Below are 19377 nucleotides of genomic sequence, written 5' to 3'. Positions count from 1 at the left end.
TTCAAGGTTTATGAGGGCTCCTTTGCTTCTCAGATCGTTATGCCAGATGGTCGAAAAAACTCAGCCATCTTGGAAGAAGGTGTACGATCCGACTACCGATCTGAGCCAAACCTCGATCTGCCCGAGTATGCCAACGCTCCGCTCCACCGCACTTTCCAGTCCTCACCTCACCAGCTGGATGCAGATCCCACCAACTCCCGTACACTCAGCCTGAAGCAAGGTCACCGCCGGCCAGAGAAGGGCCAGCTGCAGGCGCTGCCGCCCCAGACGGTCGCTTCCACTGCGTACAAGGGTGTTTTCTCTCCAAACACTCTCTCCAACCGTAACGGCAGTCTGTCCTATGACAGTCTGCTCAACCCCAGCATCTCTCCAGCCAGTGCCAATGAGTGCATGGCCCACCGGGGTATGCCATCCATGGGATTCCATTCACCCTACCTGCCCACCAAAATGTGCCACATCCGGGAATCTGAGATCCACAGACAACAGGTTGCTCAAACTTACAGTCCGGTGATGCCTCCCAGAGGGTTGGGCAGACAATCCCCTCACCTAAGGGACAGAGAGCCATCTCCGGTGCGCTATGATAACCTCTCCCAAACCATTATGGCCTCCATCCAGGAGAGGAAGGAGAAGGAGGAGAGGGAGAAGCGGCAGATGCTGCACGGACGCTCCCAGACCCATATCTACGCCCAGGACTCTGGCGTGTTCGACGCAGGTTATGGCCCACCCGCCAACGCCGGCTTCCTAGATGGACCTCGTGGGCACGGCTCTAGAGGCCCGACACCGCCAGCGTACGGTGGCTCCAGGGACAATCTGATGGGGGTCGGGCTGGTAAACTACGGCCAAAGAACCCCCGTATTGCGTCACGCTGGTACCACTCTTGGCCGGGCCCCCAGGACTTCATCCACCTCCTTACACACAGACCACAGCAGCTCTAACAGCAGCCAGGGCAGGGCCCCCAGCCACGAAGGCTCCTATCGCTCCCCCACCCACAAGCCCCGATCCCCGGCCATGCCCCGATCCCCCTCCTACTCCCACCAGAAATTTTCCTACATCAGCGCTCACGACAGGACAGACTCCCCTCGGTTAGGGGGCCAGAGGTATGAATCCTGACATTCCCCCCCTCTGAGGGGGCTGCATGCGTTGTAGCGATCGAGTGGGAACTGTTGGACTTTCCACTGGAAGCTCTGCTTGTTCTGGTGATCACAGCCAGCAGTTCATCACCTCTAATGTGTTATGCCTAACTGAGGCAACTTGTAGCATCTTGGTCTTGTTTATGACATTCTGTTCTCCATTTATTCATTCGTTCTGTCGGTGTGACTTTGCACATGTCCTGTTTGATTGCCTTCTAGAAAACACCTTTTGTTTAACTTTCTCAATTTGTCTGTTTAATAAAATGATCTGAGTCCCAGTTTCGTTTTCATGTGCATGCCTTCGTTTCGACCACTTGTCTTCCATCTCCTTTTCTCTCCGCCAATGAAACACACCAAAATAACAATCCATGCTGTTTCATTCTTTGAGATCCGAACAGGTAACCTGCATGTTTCCACTCCTTGTTCTGCGTTGAAGCGTTTTTCTTTTGGTGTTGAATCGTCTTTGTTTTTGTCTCCTCTTTCCACTTAGAGAGGCCATGAAAGTTAACGGGCAGATGGACTGCCACCTGAGCCCCAGTCGCCACGGTAACGTCAAAAAGGTGACAGGCGTCGGAGGCACCACGTACGAAATATCTGTGTGAGCGAGGAAAGCACCCTCAGCTTGTTCACAACAACATCGCTGTGGAGGGGAGAAATTGTCTTTTGTCCAATCGGGGCTCGTTATTACCTGGTGATATGATTTAACTGTCCAATCAAAGGAACTCATTGTGTGAGGCTGTCAAAGCAATACCGTATGAATCTGTGCTGATGGAGAACAGTAGTAGGGGAACAGTAGTAGGAAAAAAAAAAAACAAAACAAAAAAAAAAACGCCTCAAGAAATGATGTGTGTGTGAGCGTGAAGGCTTTTGTCGTCAATAATTCTGACTCGCCATCTTGGTTGGTGGAACAGGAAGTCCGGCAGCCTGTCGTGAGCCAGCTGCTCTGGACATCCGGACCTCGGCAAGAAGACTGCTGCTCGGGTCCTACGTGACAAGAATTCATGGTGCTTTACTTTTTCTCCTCCCGTACCGTTCACATCGTCTTTGGGCGTGTTGTGATGAACATCTTAAAGGCTTTGAGAGTCAGCCAGGAAGTTTAGGAAACATACGTAACAGGAGTGGAAAGAGAAGGTTTTAGTCTTCTCATCTCGTCTGATGGTTGCATTCCAAATTCAGTTGCTTTTGATTGAAAAAAGGAAAAGATAACTTTGTGTTTGTTAAAAATATTTTTTCTCAGGAATTAATGCAACCAGCAGACATGCTAGTTGACATGAATTCATATATTATGAATGTGTTTTTTTTCCCTTGATGTTTATTGCAGATTATTTAGGGCTTTCTTTCCCTCTTTTACCTTCACAAAAGGGCGGCGTGGAGCTGTGTGCCCTTGTTTTTCAGAGACAACCCTACAACACAAGAGCTGGGCTGGTATGTTTGCATTCTGAAATCCTAGAATACCTCATCACAATATTTCTCACAGACTCCAGATAAGTTAAGACTTGCACAGTCCCAAGAAAAACTCATGTTTCATCAAATAAAGGAAAATATATATATGTGATTTAAAAATGAGTGTCAAATAAGGTGTCTTTTTGATACAATTTTAGTTTTCTTTTTTCCTTTAACATGCCCAATCTCTTAAAAACCATGTTTGATACATATTTTTTTTACCTACATTTTGGTTGAATTTTAATGTTTAAAGTGAGGGAGGCGCTCCTGGTAGATATGCTTAAAAATTATGAAATGATTTCATCTTTGCTTGCAGTAGCATAATCTAAACCGGATTCATTTTTCTGAAAAATGTAACCTTTAACTTGAGTATATTTATTCAGTTGGGGGTAAAAAATGTATTCAAAGAAATAAAAGTTTTTAAACATGTGGCACAATGAGTGGTACTCCTACCAATCACTTTAAAAGAAAAGTTTTATTTAGACTCTGTAAAGCTGATCAAAGTTTCTAGGAACTGCTGAGTATTAATACACGGCACTGATTTCTTGGAGTACATTTATGACATTAAAAGACCCAGGCTTGATGGGGACCTATATTTATCTTGCCACCCTACAGTGAGCAGGGTGACAAGGCAGATGGTAAAAATATTTCCAAAGCTCACTATGATGAGATCTACCGCAAAGACGAGTCCTGCTGCCACAAAGTCCCTGAAAACAGGTTGTTTGGAAGGGATGCAAGTAAAAATGTTTTTCTGTTCCTAACATCACAAAAGAAAAACATGGAATTTGCTGTCTTTCTGGTGGAATAGCTGGAAAGTGAGATGAGACTAAAATTGAGCTTTCCAGCAATACCTCAGGTAGGTTTGGTGTGTAATAAAGAATGAATACGAGGAATAGCAACTCAAACCCACTAAAATACGGTGCAGCATCTGTGATGGTACGGGGCCTTTTTCTCTTCTGGAATGCGTTTTGGAACTTGTATTGGTATTTTTTTTCCCCCTTACATACCAGGACATTTTAAATAAAACATGCAAACTTTGTTGTTCTGTAGAAGGCAAAGTACTAATAACAGGAGTACCAATAAATATGCCACTTTATGATTTTCTTTAATACATGTTTTTATTCTTCATCTGTATAAATGTACTCAAAAAATTACTGTCAAATTATGCTACTATAGCAAAAAAAAAAAATTATTTTAAGGCTTATTTTTTAACACATCTTTACCAGAGTTGCCAGTAAATGTGTCCAGGTCTGTAAATATAACATTGCCATGAATTCACTAGATGAATCAGATCATGGACAATGAGTAAACTGAAATATTGCTTGTTTTACGTTGCTGTGCAAGAATAAGTCTATGGTAAATCGTAACTGATAGATTTGTGTTGTGGAAATTAACGTTAAAGTGACATGACTAGTGAGCGGTCACATGGTCCTTATGGTCAAACATTACAGGTCAAGGAATGTGCATGTCATTATAGCTGCCTTGAGTTATCAATGCCAAACGTGGCCATACTTCTCGAACACAGCAAACGGGTGACATCTGCGCTTTAGTAGAATGGAAGTAATCGGACTATTTGCAGAGGCTGTCTGGTACAGCGCATCAACGTTTTTCTTTGCTGTTGAGATGTAAAATCCTGATGACTTTTCAAAAGAGAAAGGCAGGAATTAATACAAGCTACATGTCAGGTTTGTTTGCGTTACAAGAAAAGCCACCGTTGCCTTTTTTAGTGAAGAAATTGTTTCCTACACAGCTAAGTGTGTCTGAAACACTGCTGAGAGACAATGAAATGCAATCTGTCAATCAGATTGAGCAGAAAGTGACTCTGGAGAGCAGTTTGGGCTGGGTGAACCTTTTGAACTGCAAAACAAAAAAAAAAAAAAACAGGGGCGACTCGAACGTGCAAGTTAGGAAACCCCAGTTCCTCTCATCTGGTTGGTTTAAATTTCTCTGAAGTTCAAAGCAGAAAAACCAGAGGCTGTGGTAGTCATTTGCCAAGGTTGAACCTTTACTAACAGTTTGACCAATGTGGTTGCTCTTTAAGGTCTCACCCACCTGCCTTAAACAAAACGTTCTTGTGAGGCTGTGGTCAACAGGGCTATTTTGGCAAATGTGATGGTTGGGTGAACCAATAAAACGGAACGGTTGTTTTGTTTACTTAACTCCTGTTTGTAATGACATCAAACCCTTGTCTGACCATGCCTCTGAATGCAAACAACCATCATTCCACCCTAAGGTGACTGCCGTTACGCCAATGTTCCTTTCCTAGGATGGACATCACTGCAGGTCAGGGCCCCATTCCTGACGGTCGACAACGACAAACCATTTCGTTTCAAAGACATATATGTATAATAGAGAATACACAATAGCTGTATATGTGTTCCTATTTTTGTGAAGAGGAAATATTCCCATGACCTGAAAGAATAAAATTTCCAACTCTGAGCGAATCTGATTCATTCTTGATAATCACCTGCAAGAGGAACTGATGTTTTATTTGAACTGTGTCCAGAAGAGGGCGCCAGAGCTCAATATGCTCCAATCACCACAGTCAGACAGACTTTAGTGGTGATTGGAGCAAATTGAGCTCTACTGCCCTCTTCTGGACAGCATCATGATCACTGTACACCTCAACCAGAATTCGTCATCACAGCATCACAGGCTGTTGTAAACAATTATTTTAGTAATCTATCGATTATTCAGACAATCGAGTATTTGAATAAATACCTGATAAAGTAAAATATGGTAAATACGGTCAAAACCTGCACCAGCTCTTACTTTGAGACTTCATCTGGACCCGCCAGTTGCTTGACCTTACCTACCTTTGATGAGTCGGGTGGATCCTCAGCTTGCTCGTAGTGATCGTTTCAGTGTCCATCGTCGATCTGCTGCTGGTTCCATTTCCCTTTTTTTTTTCTCCTCGGATGTTTTAGGGACGCAAGCAGCCAAACAAACCACCGCTGAGAGGCCATGGTTGGTCCGTGTCTGCTGCTTCGTTTAGACACAAAAATGGCTTCCAAAACGCCATCAGGGACAAAAAAAATTCAAACTTCGAATAATGTTTCAGAAAACAACGTAAAACACAGGGATTTCAATACATAGCGCTGCAGCAACCTACTGACTCACTCAGCAGGTGGTTTAAGGCGTTTTAGCCCCGTCAACTCGGAGACTATTTCAGATGAAGCCGCAAAAGTTAGTTATTTAGGCTGGGCGTAGATACCGTTTTAAACTGGGCTCGAGTTGATGAATATCACAATACCGGTTTCATGTCTCGTGTTGCTGAATCGCCGTAAGCTTGTAAATAAACGTGGCGCTGTTCGACATTTTAAGTTTTGAAAATATAAATTTTTCTAAAAACAAAGAGTTTATATCCTATAGTTTTAGAATAATTTACAGAAATAGTAAAATTGTATTATATATTCAAAATGTTTGCACCGAGACTAGTCAAGAGCCACCAGAAGAAAAAGAAATCCTATTCACTATATGAGCTGCAGCTGTTGCATTGTTAACCAGACCAAGTGGTCTGAAGTTTTTCCCACAAGAGTAAATTTTATTGGGTTTCCTGACGAGCTTCATTGAGGTGCTTTTGTTTTCCAGCAGGATTTGAAATTGGCTTACATTGTTCAAATGACCAATGGTTACTAAAGCATGCAAGACGAATCACTAAGAACCAAGTGAACATGTTGTAAAGCACATGGACAGAATTTTTAGTAGGGAGACATTTCAGTACTAAAAATCCTTTTTATTTTCCTTATAATATTCAAGTTTCCTACTAGAAAAGTGAGATTTCATTAATTCTAGCCACAACAAAGCTATAGTTACAAATTTTAAAATGAATTAGTGAAATAATGTTTCTGATTAGATTTTTCATTTACCGAGATGCAGTTTTTTCAAACATGGATACAAAAGCGTGTGATCTTTACCAGCTTTTATTTGAAGGTGGAGGAAACATTTCAGATCATCTGAGTGCAAACGAAGAGCAACATTTCAGATCATCTGAGTGCAAACGAAGAGCAACATTTCATCCATATACATGTATTTACAGATGCACTGGCACTTGGATGCACTGAAGAGTCAAGGTAGAGAGAACGTATTTGATGGAAAGAAAAAAGGAGCAGGCGGTGCGAACACAGAACCAAGATGGGGCGCACGCCGTTACATACACTTTACATGCTTTGAAGTCTGGGAATGTTAAGAGCTAAAAACATACAAACTTATCTCCTGATGAGAAACATGAGACAGGGGGGGGGGGAGAAAGAAAAAAAAGCTGCACAAATTAATGAACCGTTTTCACTTTGGACTTAATAGTTTTCAAGACTTTTTAAGAGAGGGAGAAAAAAAAAGATTCTTAACTAAGTGCATCTGATTCGTGGTGGACACTGTGACTTCGAAACACTCATCTGATGCTCCCCAATGTCCAGTGAATTCCTCCTTTTTCTGCCTCCGACTGGACTAAACCGAGGGATAAATCACCTCAAAGAGACGTCTTCGCCTTGCCGTCTAATAGTGGAAGTGTGGACAGGACTCACAGGCCCATAGAGAGTCATCAGTGGGTTTTCACCTTCAAAATGCGCCTCCATAGTGCCTGGTTCCTGACCTGGTGCTGCTAATGAGCAGGCTACATTACAAATGAACTCTGCTTCAGAATAACAAAAACAAAAAAACAAAAAATACCCCAATGTGGGAATCATCGCTATCACAAGCCTCTTTTCACAGTTTGTTAATAGTAATGTTGAACTCTCAAAAGTAAGGGTGGAAAAGTGTGGGCTTCCACCGAGCAAAATGGGAACAGGGTCAGAGAAAAATATACATTTGTTATTAACTTTGTTTGATATTTTCTCCAGTGGCTTCAAGGACTTGTGATCTTGAGGCAAAACAGATTTTAAAAAAACAACAAAAAACTAATATGCAGGAGTCCAAATTCAGTTCATAGTCTATTGTAGAAAAAGAGGAAAACTGAAAAAAAAAAAAAAAAAAACAAAACAAAAAAAAAAACAACTGAAGATCAGCAAAGCAAGTTCTTGGTTCTTAATTCTTCTCAGCTTTCACCTCCTTTTTCTCATCTTCATTCTTCTTGGTTTCCTTTTTGTCCTCTTCCTTCTTTCCCTCAGATGTCTTATCTTTTACTGAAAGCTCCTCCAGCTTCTCTGCCACCGTGTTTGCACCATCAGTGTTGCCTGTGGCAAAACGATACAGGATCCATGAACATTTTCAGCAATTGTCTTAAAATGTATTCTGATTTCTACGAATACATATTAAGGCCATTGTAGATGCAAAGAATACATTTCTGCACAAAGAACTCGGAAACAAGGAAATTTCCAAGTTTGAAAAGTCAAAAATTTGCTAGAAAACCCCCCTCCTGAAATTTTGAGATTCATCTCAGACATCTCAGAAATTCGAGAAATTGCAAATATTTGAAAAAGTTTGACTTTTTGGACATCATCAGAAATGTCTTTTTTTTATGTAATAAAATAATAAAAATATTCTGAGTTTTTTTTTTCCTGGCAAATTTGCTTGTTTTCAAACTCAAATTAATGCAATTTTTTTGGTGGAAAGTTACTCCTCTTTATTATTTTTTAATCTACAACGGCTCTAAAATGCTGTCATATATTTAAATTGATGGAAATGTATGACAGTATTTAAAAGAAAGAAAAAAAAGAAAGAAAAAAGCTGCCTCTTAACCAAAAATGAGTAGAAGTCTATTTAAAAAGAAGCCGAAATGTAGCAAAAATGCAACACCAGCAGTCTTTAAGCAAAGCTAGTCGTGTTACATTATGCATGTTTATGTAGCAGACAGAAAAAGTCCAAAGCTGGAGTAAGCAGCAAAGAACAGAGTGTGTCTGCATTGTATTTACATTTTATAACGCGTTTTTATTATTTATGTCAGTTCATTTGGTAAAATTCATTTTTTGTTAGAAATAATTCTACCAAACATCATCCAAATAAACTGGGGTCCTGGAATTAATTAATGCTTGTTGTTTTATTCAAAAGTGTCAACAATAATAACCAGCACACTGAAATGTACTAAATAAACTAGGAAAATCTAAAAATGAAAAAGTACCTGATCCCTCTAGTTGCTTTTTAACTTCCTCTTTGCATTCGTCAAACTTCACCTTGAACTTCTGAGCGTCTGTTGAAGGAAAACGCAGTTTGTTAGCTGGAGCAAACAGCAACGGCCTTCTTTAAATACTGGACACTGCTCACTTTCTGCGTTTAAGAAGCGGATCGCCAGGAGCTCTGGTTTGGGACATTCGTCAGCGTAGTCTGCTAGTGTGTTCCACACCCATGCTCTGTCACTGCCAGAGTTGGGCTTCAGCTCCATCAGCGGGCTGACTGCAGGTTACAGGAAGGTCAGACTGTTACAAAGGGAGAACCGACTGGAAGTGCGTCTACTTGAGGGCAACACCGCTTCACAGTTTATGAGGGCTGTTGATTTAAATCGATGCGAAATGTTAGTTCAGTCCAGCAGAACTGCCTAAATGTGCTAGAACAACATTATTTACTTTACCTTTTCTCTCTGGCTAACAAGTAGGGGGTGAGAATTTATTGCATTATCTTGATTAGGGCTGTTGTAAACGATTATTTTAGTAATCGAGTAATCTATAGATTTTTCTTACRATTAATCGAGTAATCGGATAAAAACAATTATGAAATAAAATATTGGTAAATCTTCCATAACACCAGTGTTACTATCGGATATCAACATCAGTCTATTTTTTCCACATTTGAGCTTTCCTACCAGTTACTTTTTTGTAGACCGGGGGAGCAATACGGGATATTTACGGCTCCTCCGTTCAGAAACTCATCTACCAGCCATGTTCCGCCTCCCGTTTGTTCAGACCGGGCTGATATAAGTTTTTGTGCGGTTCGTCCGTAAAGCTGCTCTTACCCTGTAAGAATCGTGTTCAGTCTCTCCGCTCACCTGTAGGAATCCTCCGCAGCTTCTTCCTGCCGTTCAACCATCAGCTCCGGAGCAGAAAGGCTGCCGAACTCCCGGCATCGCGCCGGTCATTTTAAGGATGTTTATTGGTCCCACAAAAACGATGAAAACCCRGAATTATCACCAATCAGTAAAATCCCCGCGGGCCGAACYTGAAGATTGGACSTTATGCCGCTAACACGTAGCTTCCGTCAACAACTCAGAGGCGGAAGTCAGAGCYCYGCKCAACGCAAATAATGTTCCGGCTGAAACACGGTGCGCTAAATGATAAARCATAAATTAACGAAGCTTCGAGGCAGGTCAATTTTCCTCGAGGAATTTTAATAATCGAGGTACTCAAATCACTCGAGGAATCGTTTCAGCCCTAATCTTGATACATTTTGTATCACGATTATTTTTGATTTATCTTTGTCATGACAAATTCCAATTAATGGCATTTAAAATCCCCCAATACTGGCCTTACTGTTGGAATTGTTAGTTCTATTTTCTCCACTGTTTGTTCAATAAAAGCACCAATAAATACCAATAAATTTGAAAACACTGTTAGCAACTTGCAGATTAGTGATACAAATCACACTTCTTTATGTGACTGGTGTCCTAAGGAAGCGCATTGGAAATGGGAATGTTTGTCAAGAGTGACATCTGTGTTTGTGGGGCTCTGAATGCTGTGGCACATGGTCACAGTTACACCTAAAAAAATGAAAAACAAAACAAAAAACTAAACAACCAGGTTTCCTTCAGGGTATTGTAAGCCAGGTGGGCTGCCAGGCTTTAAATGACCTCCCATCAGGCTAAGCGTCGTTTATTTATCTCAAATAGTGAAGAAACAAGCATAAAAAGCCCCCTGCTAACAGTAGTGACGAATTACACCAGGTTTACAGATGGTACACTGAAGTGGATGTGAACCAACTGCACCGTCTCTACACCTGCCTGTTGGCTTCATGTGATATTATTTTAAAATGATGATGCCTGCTGGTGCACCTCCAAATTTTTGTAACCTAACTTTTGTAACACAAAAACACGGTGGGCCGCTGGTGGACCACCTGACATCGCCCCTAACACCGGGCTTAGCAGGTTTTCTGGGGGACACCCTGAATAGATTTAGTTTGTCTCCAGATCATGACAGTGTGTTGTGGCACCAGAAACATTTTTTTTTTTTTTTTAAACTGGGAAATATTCTAGTGATGCCTAGTTAGATAGCATTCGGGAAGCTGACTCACTCTGATGATTGGCACAGATCTTCAAAGTTCGGTCTCTCCTCATCAGGAGGCGGATCGTGCCCTTCTCTTTGTGTTTCAGCAGCTTCACGTCCCCCGTGCCCCTCTCTTTCCACTCTGGAGGGTCGTTCTCAGAGGCAAAGCGATACAGTTTGGCTCGCCTGAGTAGACAGCAACACTTTGTTTCAAAGATGCAGACACAATTGAAGTGACAGTCTCTGGTAAAGAGTTTTTGTTTTGTCTTTGGAACAACTACTTCTTTGGCTTACGCTACACTTAAATATCAACCACATATTGAGAGGATACGTGTTACCTTCAGGAATACTTGGATTTTAAAATATCTAATCAACAAAGTGCTGTGCTTTTTTATCCAATAAGATATAAACTGAGATGTGAAAACTTATGTGGCAAAAACTTACATTTTAAAGAGCACCTCTTCGTCCTCTTCTAATGTTTTAACATCCTGCTCAGGAAGAGACACAATGGGCTCAAAGTGGGGATCATGATTAGTGTCCTCGGCTCCGTCTCCAGGGGTTTCATGGTCTTCCTGCTCCTTTAGGGAAAAAAGTGAAATTAGTTTCTCCAATAACAATGAAAAGAAGCGCCCCATCTAAGCAAACCCCCTATAATCTGGGGTGTGCAATGTGGATTAAAATAATCTAAAACAAAAGTGATTTCAGTGAAGGCACTAACAGACGATGGTTCAATGGAGGCCAGGGGGGCGCGGTGGGGGGTGGAGGATTATATGTATAGCTTTTGCGACAGAGGGAGCAGACAAAGCCTTTTGTACATGACTGCTGCTGACCCCAGCTTACTGAATACCATTTGGCTTTATGTGATTAAAAAAAATTAAGGAAAATAACATGACTCTTTATGAAGTACCCAATACAAAGATTTTCAAATTATTGCAACTTTAAAAGCTGAATGTTTTTTAAATAATATGAAGGTTTGAACCCAGCTTGAAGACACGGCTGTTGGTTTAGCTAGTGGGTAATAAATATGGAGCTAGAGGTTGTTGTGATCTCATTTAAATTTGACGCCAGCCAACAAATTGCCGTTTCACTTTAATTTTCTGTCAACTTGTAAAGTTATCCCGGCTTATTAAAGAGGCCTCCACCTTAGCAGGCTAACAGCTAATTGTTAAGCCATTAGTCTATTTAGACACTCCCTACCACATCTAACGCAAGCGGTAACTTGCATATAATGATATAAACATTAAGTCAAGTCAGACTCTCGTATAACGTTACGCTAAAATACAACAGCAAACGGACTTTCTTTCTTCAGCGCCCAGCCATTAACGCTAACACTAGCAAGCTAACGTTAGCTACCATAATAAGCAGACAAAGGTATGTGACGCTACTGAACCCGTTATTTTTGTGCGGCACATTGACTCGGTTCAATTAGCTGACAAAAATAATAATATTTATATATTATAGCAAAGTGCTTAATGATGCTCGTGAGTAGAGTAAGGAGGCTAACATGCTGACTGGCAGCACACTTCACAGGACTTCTTCGAGCTCGTAAACCTCAACTCTAAAGCGACATGTTAAAGAAAATCAAGCATCTCATGTGTCACTCAGCACTTCTTACGATTCTACATGAAACTAAATAGATTCTCCTTTTGTATTATGTCTGAAAAATCCTCCCAAATATATTTTCTACAGTTAAATGGCATACTTGTCGGCTTCTCTTTTTCCTTGCCTAGGTTTGTCAAATTTCCGCAACAAAATATAACTACTATCAAAAAATTCTGGCTTTAAATTAAAGCGTATTTATTAACTAACCTAAAACGCCTGCCCTTACCTTCGTGTCTGCCATAATAAAGCAGATGTTAACAGATTATGGAAGTTGTGTGAGAGGTTCAAATCCCAAACTGGCCGCCCTTTGCGTTCAGCTGCTCCCACTTCCTGCTGGAGCTTCGCGCGCCGAATTCTCTGCGCATGCCTGCGCGGCCAGCATGACAGCGCGCGAGGGAACAGCCTCTTTCTACTCAGACATAGAAAACTCTGATTTTATTTCAAGTTTTAGGGTGAAGCAGGGGTGAAAGTAGTTTTAAATTCTTTGGGGTACTATGACAAAAGTATATATATATATTGCTTCTTTGTGTGCTTTGGAGTTTCTGTGCTGATAAATTTTTTTACGAAAGCGATAAAAACTGGGTAGCTCTTGAATTGCTACAATTCAAGAGCTACAATTCAAGAGCTACATTGCAGTCAGCCCACTGACTGCAATGTTGAGATGCCATGAGACCTAAATCCTGAACATCATGGCTTGGAGTGCATCCCAGTTTTCCATGTGTGGCATATAACCATTCATTTTAGCTTTTAAACTGGTTCTATTGATCCTGTGTCCAGTCAGAGGACACAGGGGTAATGTTTATGTCATTATATGCAAGTTACCGCTTGCGTTAGATGTGGTAGGGAGTGTCTAAAACACGACTGATTTAAGTCGTGTTTTAGTGAACAGTGAATCCATTGATTCTTTACAGCAGACAGCCGCTCCCCTCTCTTGCAGGTACTGCGTACCCCCGCTAAATCTTTTAGGGGTACGCAGTACCCTTCCGTACCCCCTTACTTTCACCCCTGGGGTGAAGTAATAATTAAAACGTCTCATCAACTCTTTGCACATAATTGACTACTTTCAGAAATTAAACTAATCAAAAACTATTTGTGACGACTTAAATACATTTTTTCTAGAAGTTGGATAATTTCTTCAGAGACTACAGCCATTCAAAGCAGCTATCAGTTTTGCCTTTAACAAAAAAGAAGAAGAAAATTAATTCAAATGGGTTTAAATACTCAGCAAACTGTTTGCATTTTCTAGTAGAACCTTTAACTTCTTACCTATTCCGAGTTTGGGATCTAAAGCACGTTTTACACACTTGGATGGCACACAAAAAGTAAAAGCTATAAAATCACTTCAATTTGAATTTTCTAATTTTACTATGTACTACGAAGTGACGGGTGGAGCCAGGAGACTGTTGGATTCAAAAACAATACTTAAATAACTTAGCATTGTCCTAAATCTTAAAATACCCCATCTTTTCTCAAATCATATTTGAGCATGTGCATTCAAGATTTTGTTCCTTGCTCCTCTTGGAGTGCTGTCAAATGAAGAGAGTAATTATATGACACAAAATTTGGGTGCTATCCTTTGCTGTAAGGTAAAAACCCAGTAGCAATAAAGTATGAAATAAATTGAATCTAGCGAGCGTTTTTTGTTTTTTTCTTTCAAAAATGATGGGAGATCTGCTCAAAATGTTGTCCTTGCCACTTTTAGTCATGAGATTATTTTTTTTCCCATTTTTCCCCTTGAAGCTTAGTTGTGCCGCTTTAGCGTCACATATGACTAGATTTACATATTTAAAAGTTCCTCTTTAGTCTTGTTAAAAATCAAATACACATGTTTTTGCAGTTCTCTTACGTCTTTCGCACAGGTCTCATTCTGCACAGCCTGTCTCTATCTTTGTCCGAATGCGAAAGCGACACTATCGCTTTAAGAAACTCACGGTTGACGCTGCACGTGGTTGGACCAACATGGCGACGCCCTGTTCAGCTTAGGTGGAAGAGAAATCGACGTTACATTGGCGTCTGGAGGTAAGGCGCGTGGAAAACATCCACTGAATATTAATGGGACTAAGTCTCTGTTGAGGTTGATGCCGTTAAACATGAGCTGGGAAGTTCTGAATGTACAGAAATGTTCTCCTCTGAACAATATGTAACTTCTATGTTTATCTAAACATTATAATCTAACTCAAGTGATGAAGATGTATTTAAGAACCTCGGACAACCAACACTCCTATTAGAAATCCTTATATTAACATTGGGCAACTGTGAAAAACTAAAAGGTTACTGCTACATTGAAGTTGGTGTGATTAATTTCATCTGCTAAAACTGATAAGCACCACTAGACTGTTTACAGTGTTTTTAACATGCATGTAAGTGCCTTATGATTGTATTATGACAGCCAAAAGAGTGATGGCGGATCTGAGTGGTGTTGCAGCACCAGAGGCTGCATCCTCAAAGGAAGAGAAACCTGGTGATGATCTCACTCAACTCTCCAAAACTGATGCCCCCAAGCCTGATCCTCCAGCTGAAGGCAGTGAGGCCACCTCCGACACCAACATGTACCGTTACATCAAAGAAGACCTCTTCACCTCAGAGATCTACAAAGTGGAGATCAGGAACCTGCCCAAGTTCGTCGGATTCAACGACCTGAAGAAGTTCCTGGCCAAGCACGGCCTGAACCCGCACAAGATCAAGCTCTTTGGCAAGCAAACGTTCGCCTTTGTTACTTTTAAGAACGAGGAGGAGCGCGACAAGGCCATGAAGATGGTGCACGGCATGCAGTGGAAGGGCCAAGTCCTGAGCGTCAGGCTGGCCAAACCCAAAGCGGACCCCATCCTGAGGAAAAGGAAGCAAGGGGAGGAAGAGGGGCAGCCGGCGTCCAAGAGAACAGAGAGGGGTGATGAGGAAGAAGAGGAGCCGCTCAGCGTTCAGATAGCCAACGCCGTGACTCCCCTGTGGAATGTGCCTTACGAGGAGCAGCTGAGGATCAAGGAGCAGGAGGTGGTGGAGATTCTGCAGAGACTGGCCAAGTAGGTGGCCCCATTCATCTGGATCCATATCAGATGAATTGTTTATTACTGACTTTTGCTTTCATGCTCTGTACGATTCACTGCGACTAACCCATCATGTTGTGGTCTTCAGGGAGATAGGCAGCACCAACAAGGCCATGTTGCCGTGGCTCTTTGCACAGAAAGGAAAATTCAACAAAATGTGTTGCCCTCTTGAAGCAATTCGACCTTCTCCAACGCAGGTAAATACCCCACATTCCAATATTTAACTATTTAAAAGACTGCGTAAGAATGGCTTGTTAGTGCCAGGAAGTAGCCTCATCTCTTAAACATTGGACTGTAGCTTAGGTTTGTAAAAGAGGATCAGCACTTCCTCCAGGTCTTTTAGAAATGAAGTGTTGGTGTTGAAATGTCTAATCCAGTAAGTATTCTCATTCAAAGAGTCTTGTACAATATGTAAACGTTTCTGCTTGTGTTTCTGGGTCTCGGTTAGACGGAGTACAGGAACAAGTGTGAGTTCCTCATCTCCGTGGGGGCTGACGGGGAGGATAAGACCATCGGCTTCCGCTTGGGGAAGTACAAAGGAGGCTCTTGCGCCGTGGTGGGACCGGCGGAGACCTGCCACGTGTCTGCCGAGGCCAAGAGGGTGGTCCACGAGTTCCAGAAGTTTATCAGGTGCTTCCACCGCTGAATACCACCGGCCGCCACAGGATGCTGTCTTTTCAAATTTTCCAAAAAAATGATTGTAGGAGTTCTTATTCCAAGCTTGGAAAATGTCAGTAGCTTGTTGATTCATGTATTTTTTTCTCTCTAATTCTGGAAACAGGACTACCAAGTACTCTGTGTACAGTCCTGAGACGTACGAAGGGCACTGGAAGCAGCTAACCGTACGCACTACGAGGACCAAGCAAGCTATGGCGATCATCTTCTTCAACCCGCAGGTGAAGATATATCGTCAGTTTAGCTGCATGTCATTTACTGTTGATTTCTTCCCTTGTGAAGTCCGTTCTATATTCTCACAGAAACTTGAAGAGGAGGAGCTCAGCGCCCTGAAGAACTCCATGAAGATGTATTTTCTCGAAGGAGAGGGTAAAGAGAGCGGCATTACCTCCCTGCACTTTGTCCGAGAGGGTCAAAGGTGAGGAAGATGAGCTTGAATCAGTCCCCAGAGTGATCTGGATAGCAGAGTTAATCGCCCGTTTTCGACTTTATTTGAAGGACATCTCCCAACCTAGAGGACCTGCCCTGCGAGCTCGTGGCTGGAGAGAGCTGCATTCACGAGGAGCTGCTCGGCCTAAAGTTCAGAATATCCCCGCACTCCTTCTTTCAGGCAAGCAGGAGATTTATGGCCACTTGTTAACACAATCTCCCTAGAAATAAAGTCAAATTGATCTTGTAAAAACCTCATTTAGGTTAGTGTTATGGAGTAATATCGATGACAGATACAGTGGTGGCCATGTTTATGGTCATGCATGGCAAATGTGTGCCAGACGCCTTAAATCCCCAGAACCAGAACCAAACACGGAGAAGCAGCGTTGAGTTTTTATGCTCCTCTAATCTGGAACAAACTTCCAGAAAACTGCAAAATTGCTGAAACAGAGTTCCTTTAAATCAAGGCTAAAACCTCCACTTTTTTAGAGTTCCCTTTGATTCATAATAACTGGAACACTGATCCAATATATTTGAGGGATATATTTTGATGATGGCATTTGACAAAATGTACTGTATTGTGTTTTCATGACGTAAAACTCTTTGATATGCCTTGTTGCTGAGATGTGCTATACAAATAAACTTGACTCAAAATAATTTATTTTATTGCAGTAGCACATCAGAGATTTTTTTCTTAATTCTCCAAGCAAGTCCACAGCATCACAGATCCTCCACCTTATGCATAATGTGTCTTTTCCCAGATATCAATCTCTTTTGTTTTACACAGGTATTCCTACAGAGTCTGATGTTGTTTTGCTCAGTCTCATTCTAGATCCAACACATTTATGTTTGTGATGGCAGAATTAGCATCATTCTCATACTTAACGGATGTGCACAAGGCGACTGTACACATATTTCATTCTTTTTGAGTAGTTGTACTTGAAGATGAGTGTTGTGTGTTTGTTTCCAGGTGAACACGGGGGCTGCCGAGGTGCTGTACTCGGCCGTGGGGGAATGGGCTCAGCTCGACAAAGACAGCACGGTGCTGGACGTTTGCTGTGGGACGGGAACCATCGGCCTCTCACTGGCTAAAGTGATTTTTGTGTTTTTTATGTAACGACAACAATCATGTAGGCAGTATAAACGTCTTCAGAATAAACTGGATTGTTCCTTAAGTGTATTAAGTTTGTCCAGGCTATATTGAACACATCCTACTGTTGAGGAAGATATCAGCAACTGCATGTTGAAGAAAGTTCATGGAGTTTCAAACCTTTTTGTTTTCTAGAGCGTTAAAAAGGTGATCGGCATCGAGCTCTGTCAGGAAGCGGTGGAGGACGCCAAAATGAACGCCAAGCTTAACGGTACGACAGCCGTTTCCTCACGCGGACACGAACATGAAGTCACGTTTTTATTTTTTCTTTGCGTGTGAAGATCTCAGTAATGTCGAGTTTCACTGCGGAAAAGCCGAGGACGTGTTCCCCAACATCCTGAACGCTCTGGTGTCCCCCAACGTCACGGCCATCGTGGATCCACCGAGGGCGGGCCTGCGTGAGTAGATAACCCGGACAAATGCGAAATGCGGTTGTTTTGAAGAGCGGTGATGAGTTTTTTTTTTTTTTCTTTTTTTTAAATTAACCAGACACCAAGGTCATCCTCGCCATCAGGAGAGCGGAACACCTGAAAAGGCTGGTTTACGTGGCATGCAATGCCAAGGCGGCCATGACCAACTTTATCGAGTGAGGACTTTTAGCTTGTTTCACCCATGAGAAAAATTATTTTCCATTTTAAATAGAAGCCTCACAGGGTTTTCTGAAGTGTTTAAAATAATATACCCAAATCAGCCATTCCAAATTAAAATTAAAGATAACACTTGGGAGACTCCCATCAGAAGTGTAACCATAGCAGCTGCTTTAGTTTCAGAAAACATTAAGATGCAACATAAAATAATTTGGAATTTTTTTTGTATCTTGCCAGCATTTTTTCTTTTCATTATAGAATATATGAACTTTTTGGAAATATAAATAAGGCTACAAACTTTTAGAAACTATAGATGCAGCCTTGGTAAAATGAAGCAAATTTAAAGGTTTTAGTAAAAAAAAAATTACAAAACTGGGGATTTATTTACACTTACTAAACTTGAACTTATTTTTAAATGTCTAAAATTATTATTTTTTAATTCAATTATAATAAACTTCTATATTTCACTCCAATTGAAATTTTTTTTATCTAGTGTAAAAGAAAATGTAGTCACATTTTATAAAAAAATTAAAAACCACCAACATATATTCTTTTTGGCACTACCAGAGTTCCCTACAATGCCTTATTGATGAAGGTTCCTGGTCACTAGCATCTGTCCCAGATATCATCTTGACTAGATGCCTGGATACCAAATGTATCTTTTAACAGGTTAAAATTTTGGATGGATTGGGGTTTTTTCTTGGGTCACTTTGGTTAGACCTTGGCATTTTTTTTTACCTAGCCCATGTCTAGATGGTGGTCAAGCTATCATAAAAGAAAAGCCTATGATTTCTCAAATTAATGGTCAATGTTTTTGTCTTCCTCCTCAGCTTGTGCAGAGCTCCCTCCAACAGAGTTCACGGCGCCCCATTCCGTCCGGTGCGAGCGATGGCCGTGGATCTGTTTCCACAGACCAAGCATGTGGAGATTCTTCTTCTGTTTGAAAGAGTGGACTACAACTCCCAGCAGACTTAGCATCGACCAGAAACAGATCAGCTAAACTTTAGTGCTTTCTATTCTCAAAATGTATACACACTTAACTCGCTTAGTAATTTTTTGCTCTATTTTTTTTGGTAACAAAACAAAGTCTTGAAAAGTTTTGGTTTGATACGCAGCATTTCTGGTAAAGAATTCGCACAAACTGTGTATATGAAGAATAAAGACAGTTCTCTACCTCTTCTGTGTGGCTGA

General features: G+C 41.4%; 4 protein-coding genes across 4 annotated transcripts in view; 2 read left to right on the top strand and 2 right to left on the bottom strand.

Annotated features, from left to right (window-relative positions):
* Window positions 1-5012, top strand: part of zdhhc8b (zDHHC palmitoyltransferase 8b) — a 72407-nt gene extending 67395 nt beyond the window's left edge. Inside the window, exons 10-11 of the mRNA XM_008417626.2 lie at window positions 34-1097; window positions 1621-5012. Coding sequence (XP_008415848.1) covers window positions 34-1097; window positions 1621-1732 — 1176 coding nt within the window. The 3' untranslated portion in view covers window positions 1733-5012. The remainder of the gene's footprint in view (window positions 1-33; window positions 1098-1620) is intronic.
* The window catches only part of galnt9 (polypeptide N-acetylgalactosaminyltransferase 9), a 1026805-nt gene that overhangs the window by 814813 nt on the left and 192615 nt on the right, over window positions 1-19377 (bottom strand). The window lies entirely within an intron of this gene.
* ranbp1 (RAN binding protein 1) lies at window positions 6479-12671 on the bottom strand. Its single transcript, XM_008417628.2, has 6 exons — window positions 12528-12671; window positions 11144-11277; window positions 10728-10885; window positions 8772-8900; window positions 8629-8697; window positions 6479-7744 (listed from the first exon to the last, which is right to left on the bottom strand). The coding sequence occupies exons 1-6, from the start codon at window positions 12540-12542 to the stop codon at window positions 7596-7598; spliced, it is 654 nt and encodes a 217-aa protein (XP_008415850.1). The 5' UTR covers window positions 12543-12671; the 3' UTR covers window positions 6479-7595.
* Window positions 11314-19361, top strand: trmt2a (tRNA methyltransferase 2 homolog A). Its single transcript, XM_008417627.2, has 13 exons — window positions 11314-12070; window positions 14161-14320; window positions 14691-15321; window positions 15434-15542; window positions 15794-15975; window positions 16127-16241; window positions 16323-16438; window positions 16519-16630; window positions 17420-17542; window positions 17735-17810; window positions 17881-17997; window positions 18089-18185; window positions 19017-19361. The coding sequence occupies exons 3-13, from the start codon at window positions 14702-14704 to the stop codon at window positions 19159-19161; spliced, it is 1812 nt and encodes a 603-aa protein (XP_008415849.1). The 5' UTR covers window positions 11314-12070; window positions 14161-14320; window positions 14691-14701; the 3' UTR covers window positions 19162-19361.

Source organism: Poecilia reticulata, linkage group LG9 (genome assembly GCF_000633615.1).
Source record: "Poecilia reticulata strain Guanapo linkage group LG9, Guppy_female_1.0+MT, whole genome shotgun sequence".
Classification (NCBI taxonomy): Eukaryota; Metazoa; Chordata; class Actinopteri; order Cyprinodontiformes; family Poeciliidae; genus Poecilia; species Poecilia reticulata.
The sequence above is the reverse complement of the archived record's forward strand: the minus strand, read 5'-3'. Positions and strand labels throughout refer to the sequence as shown.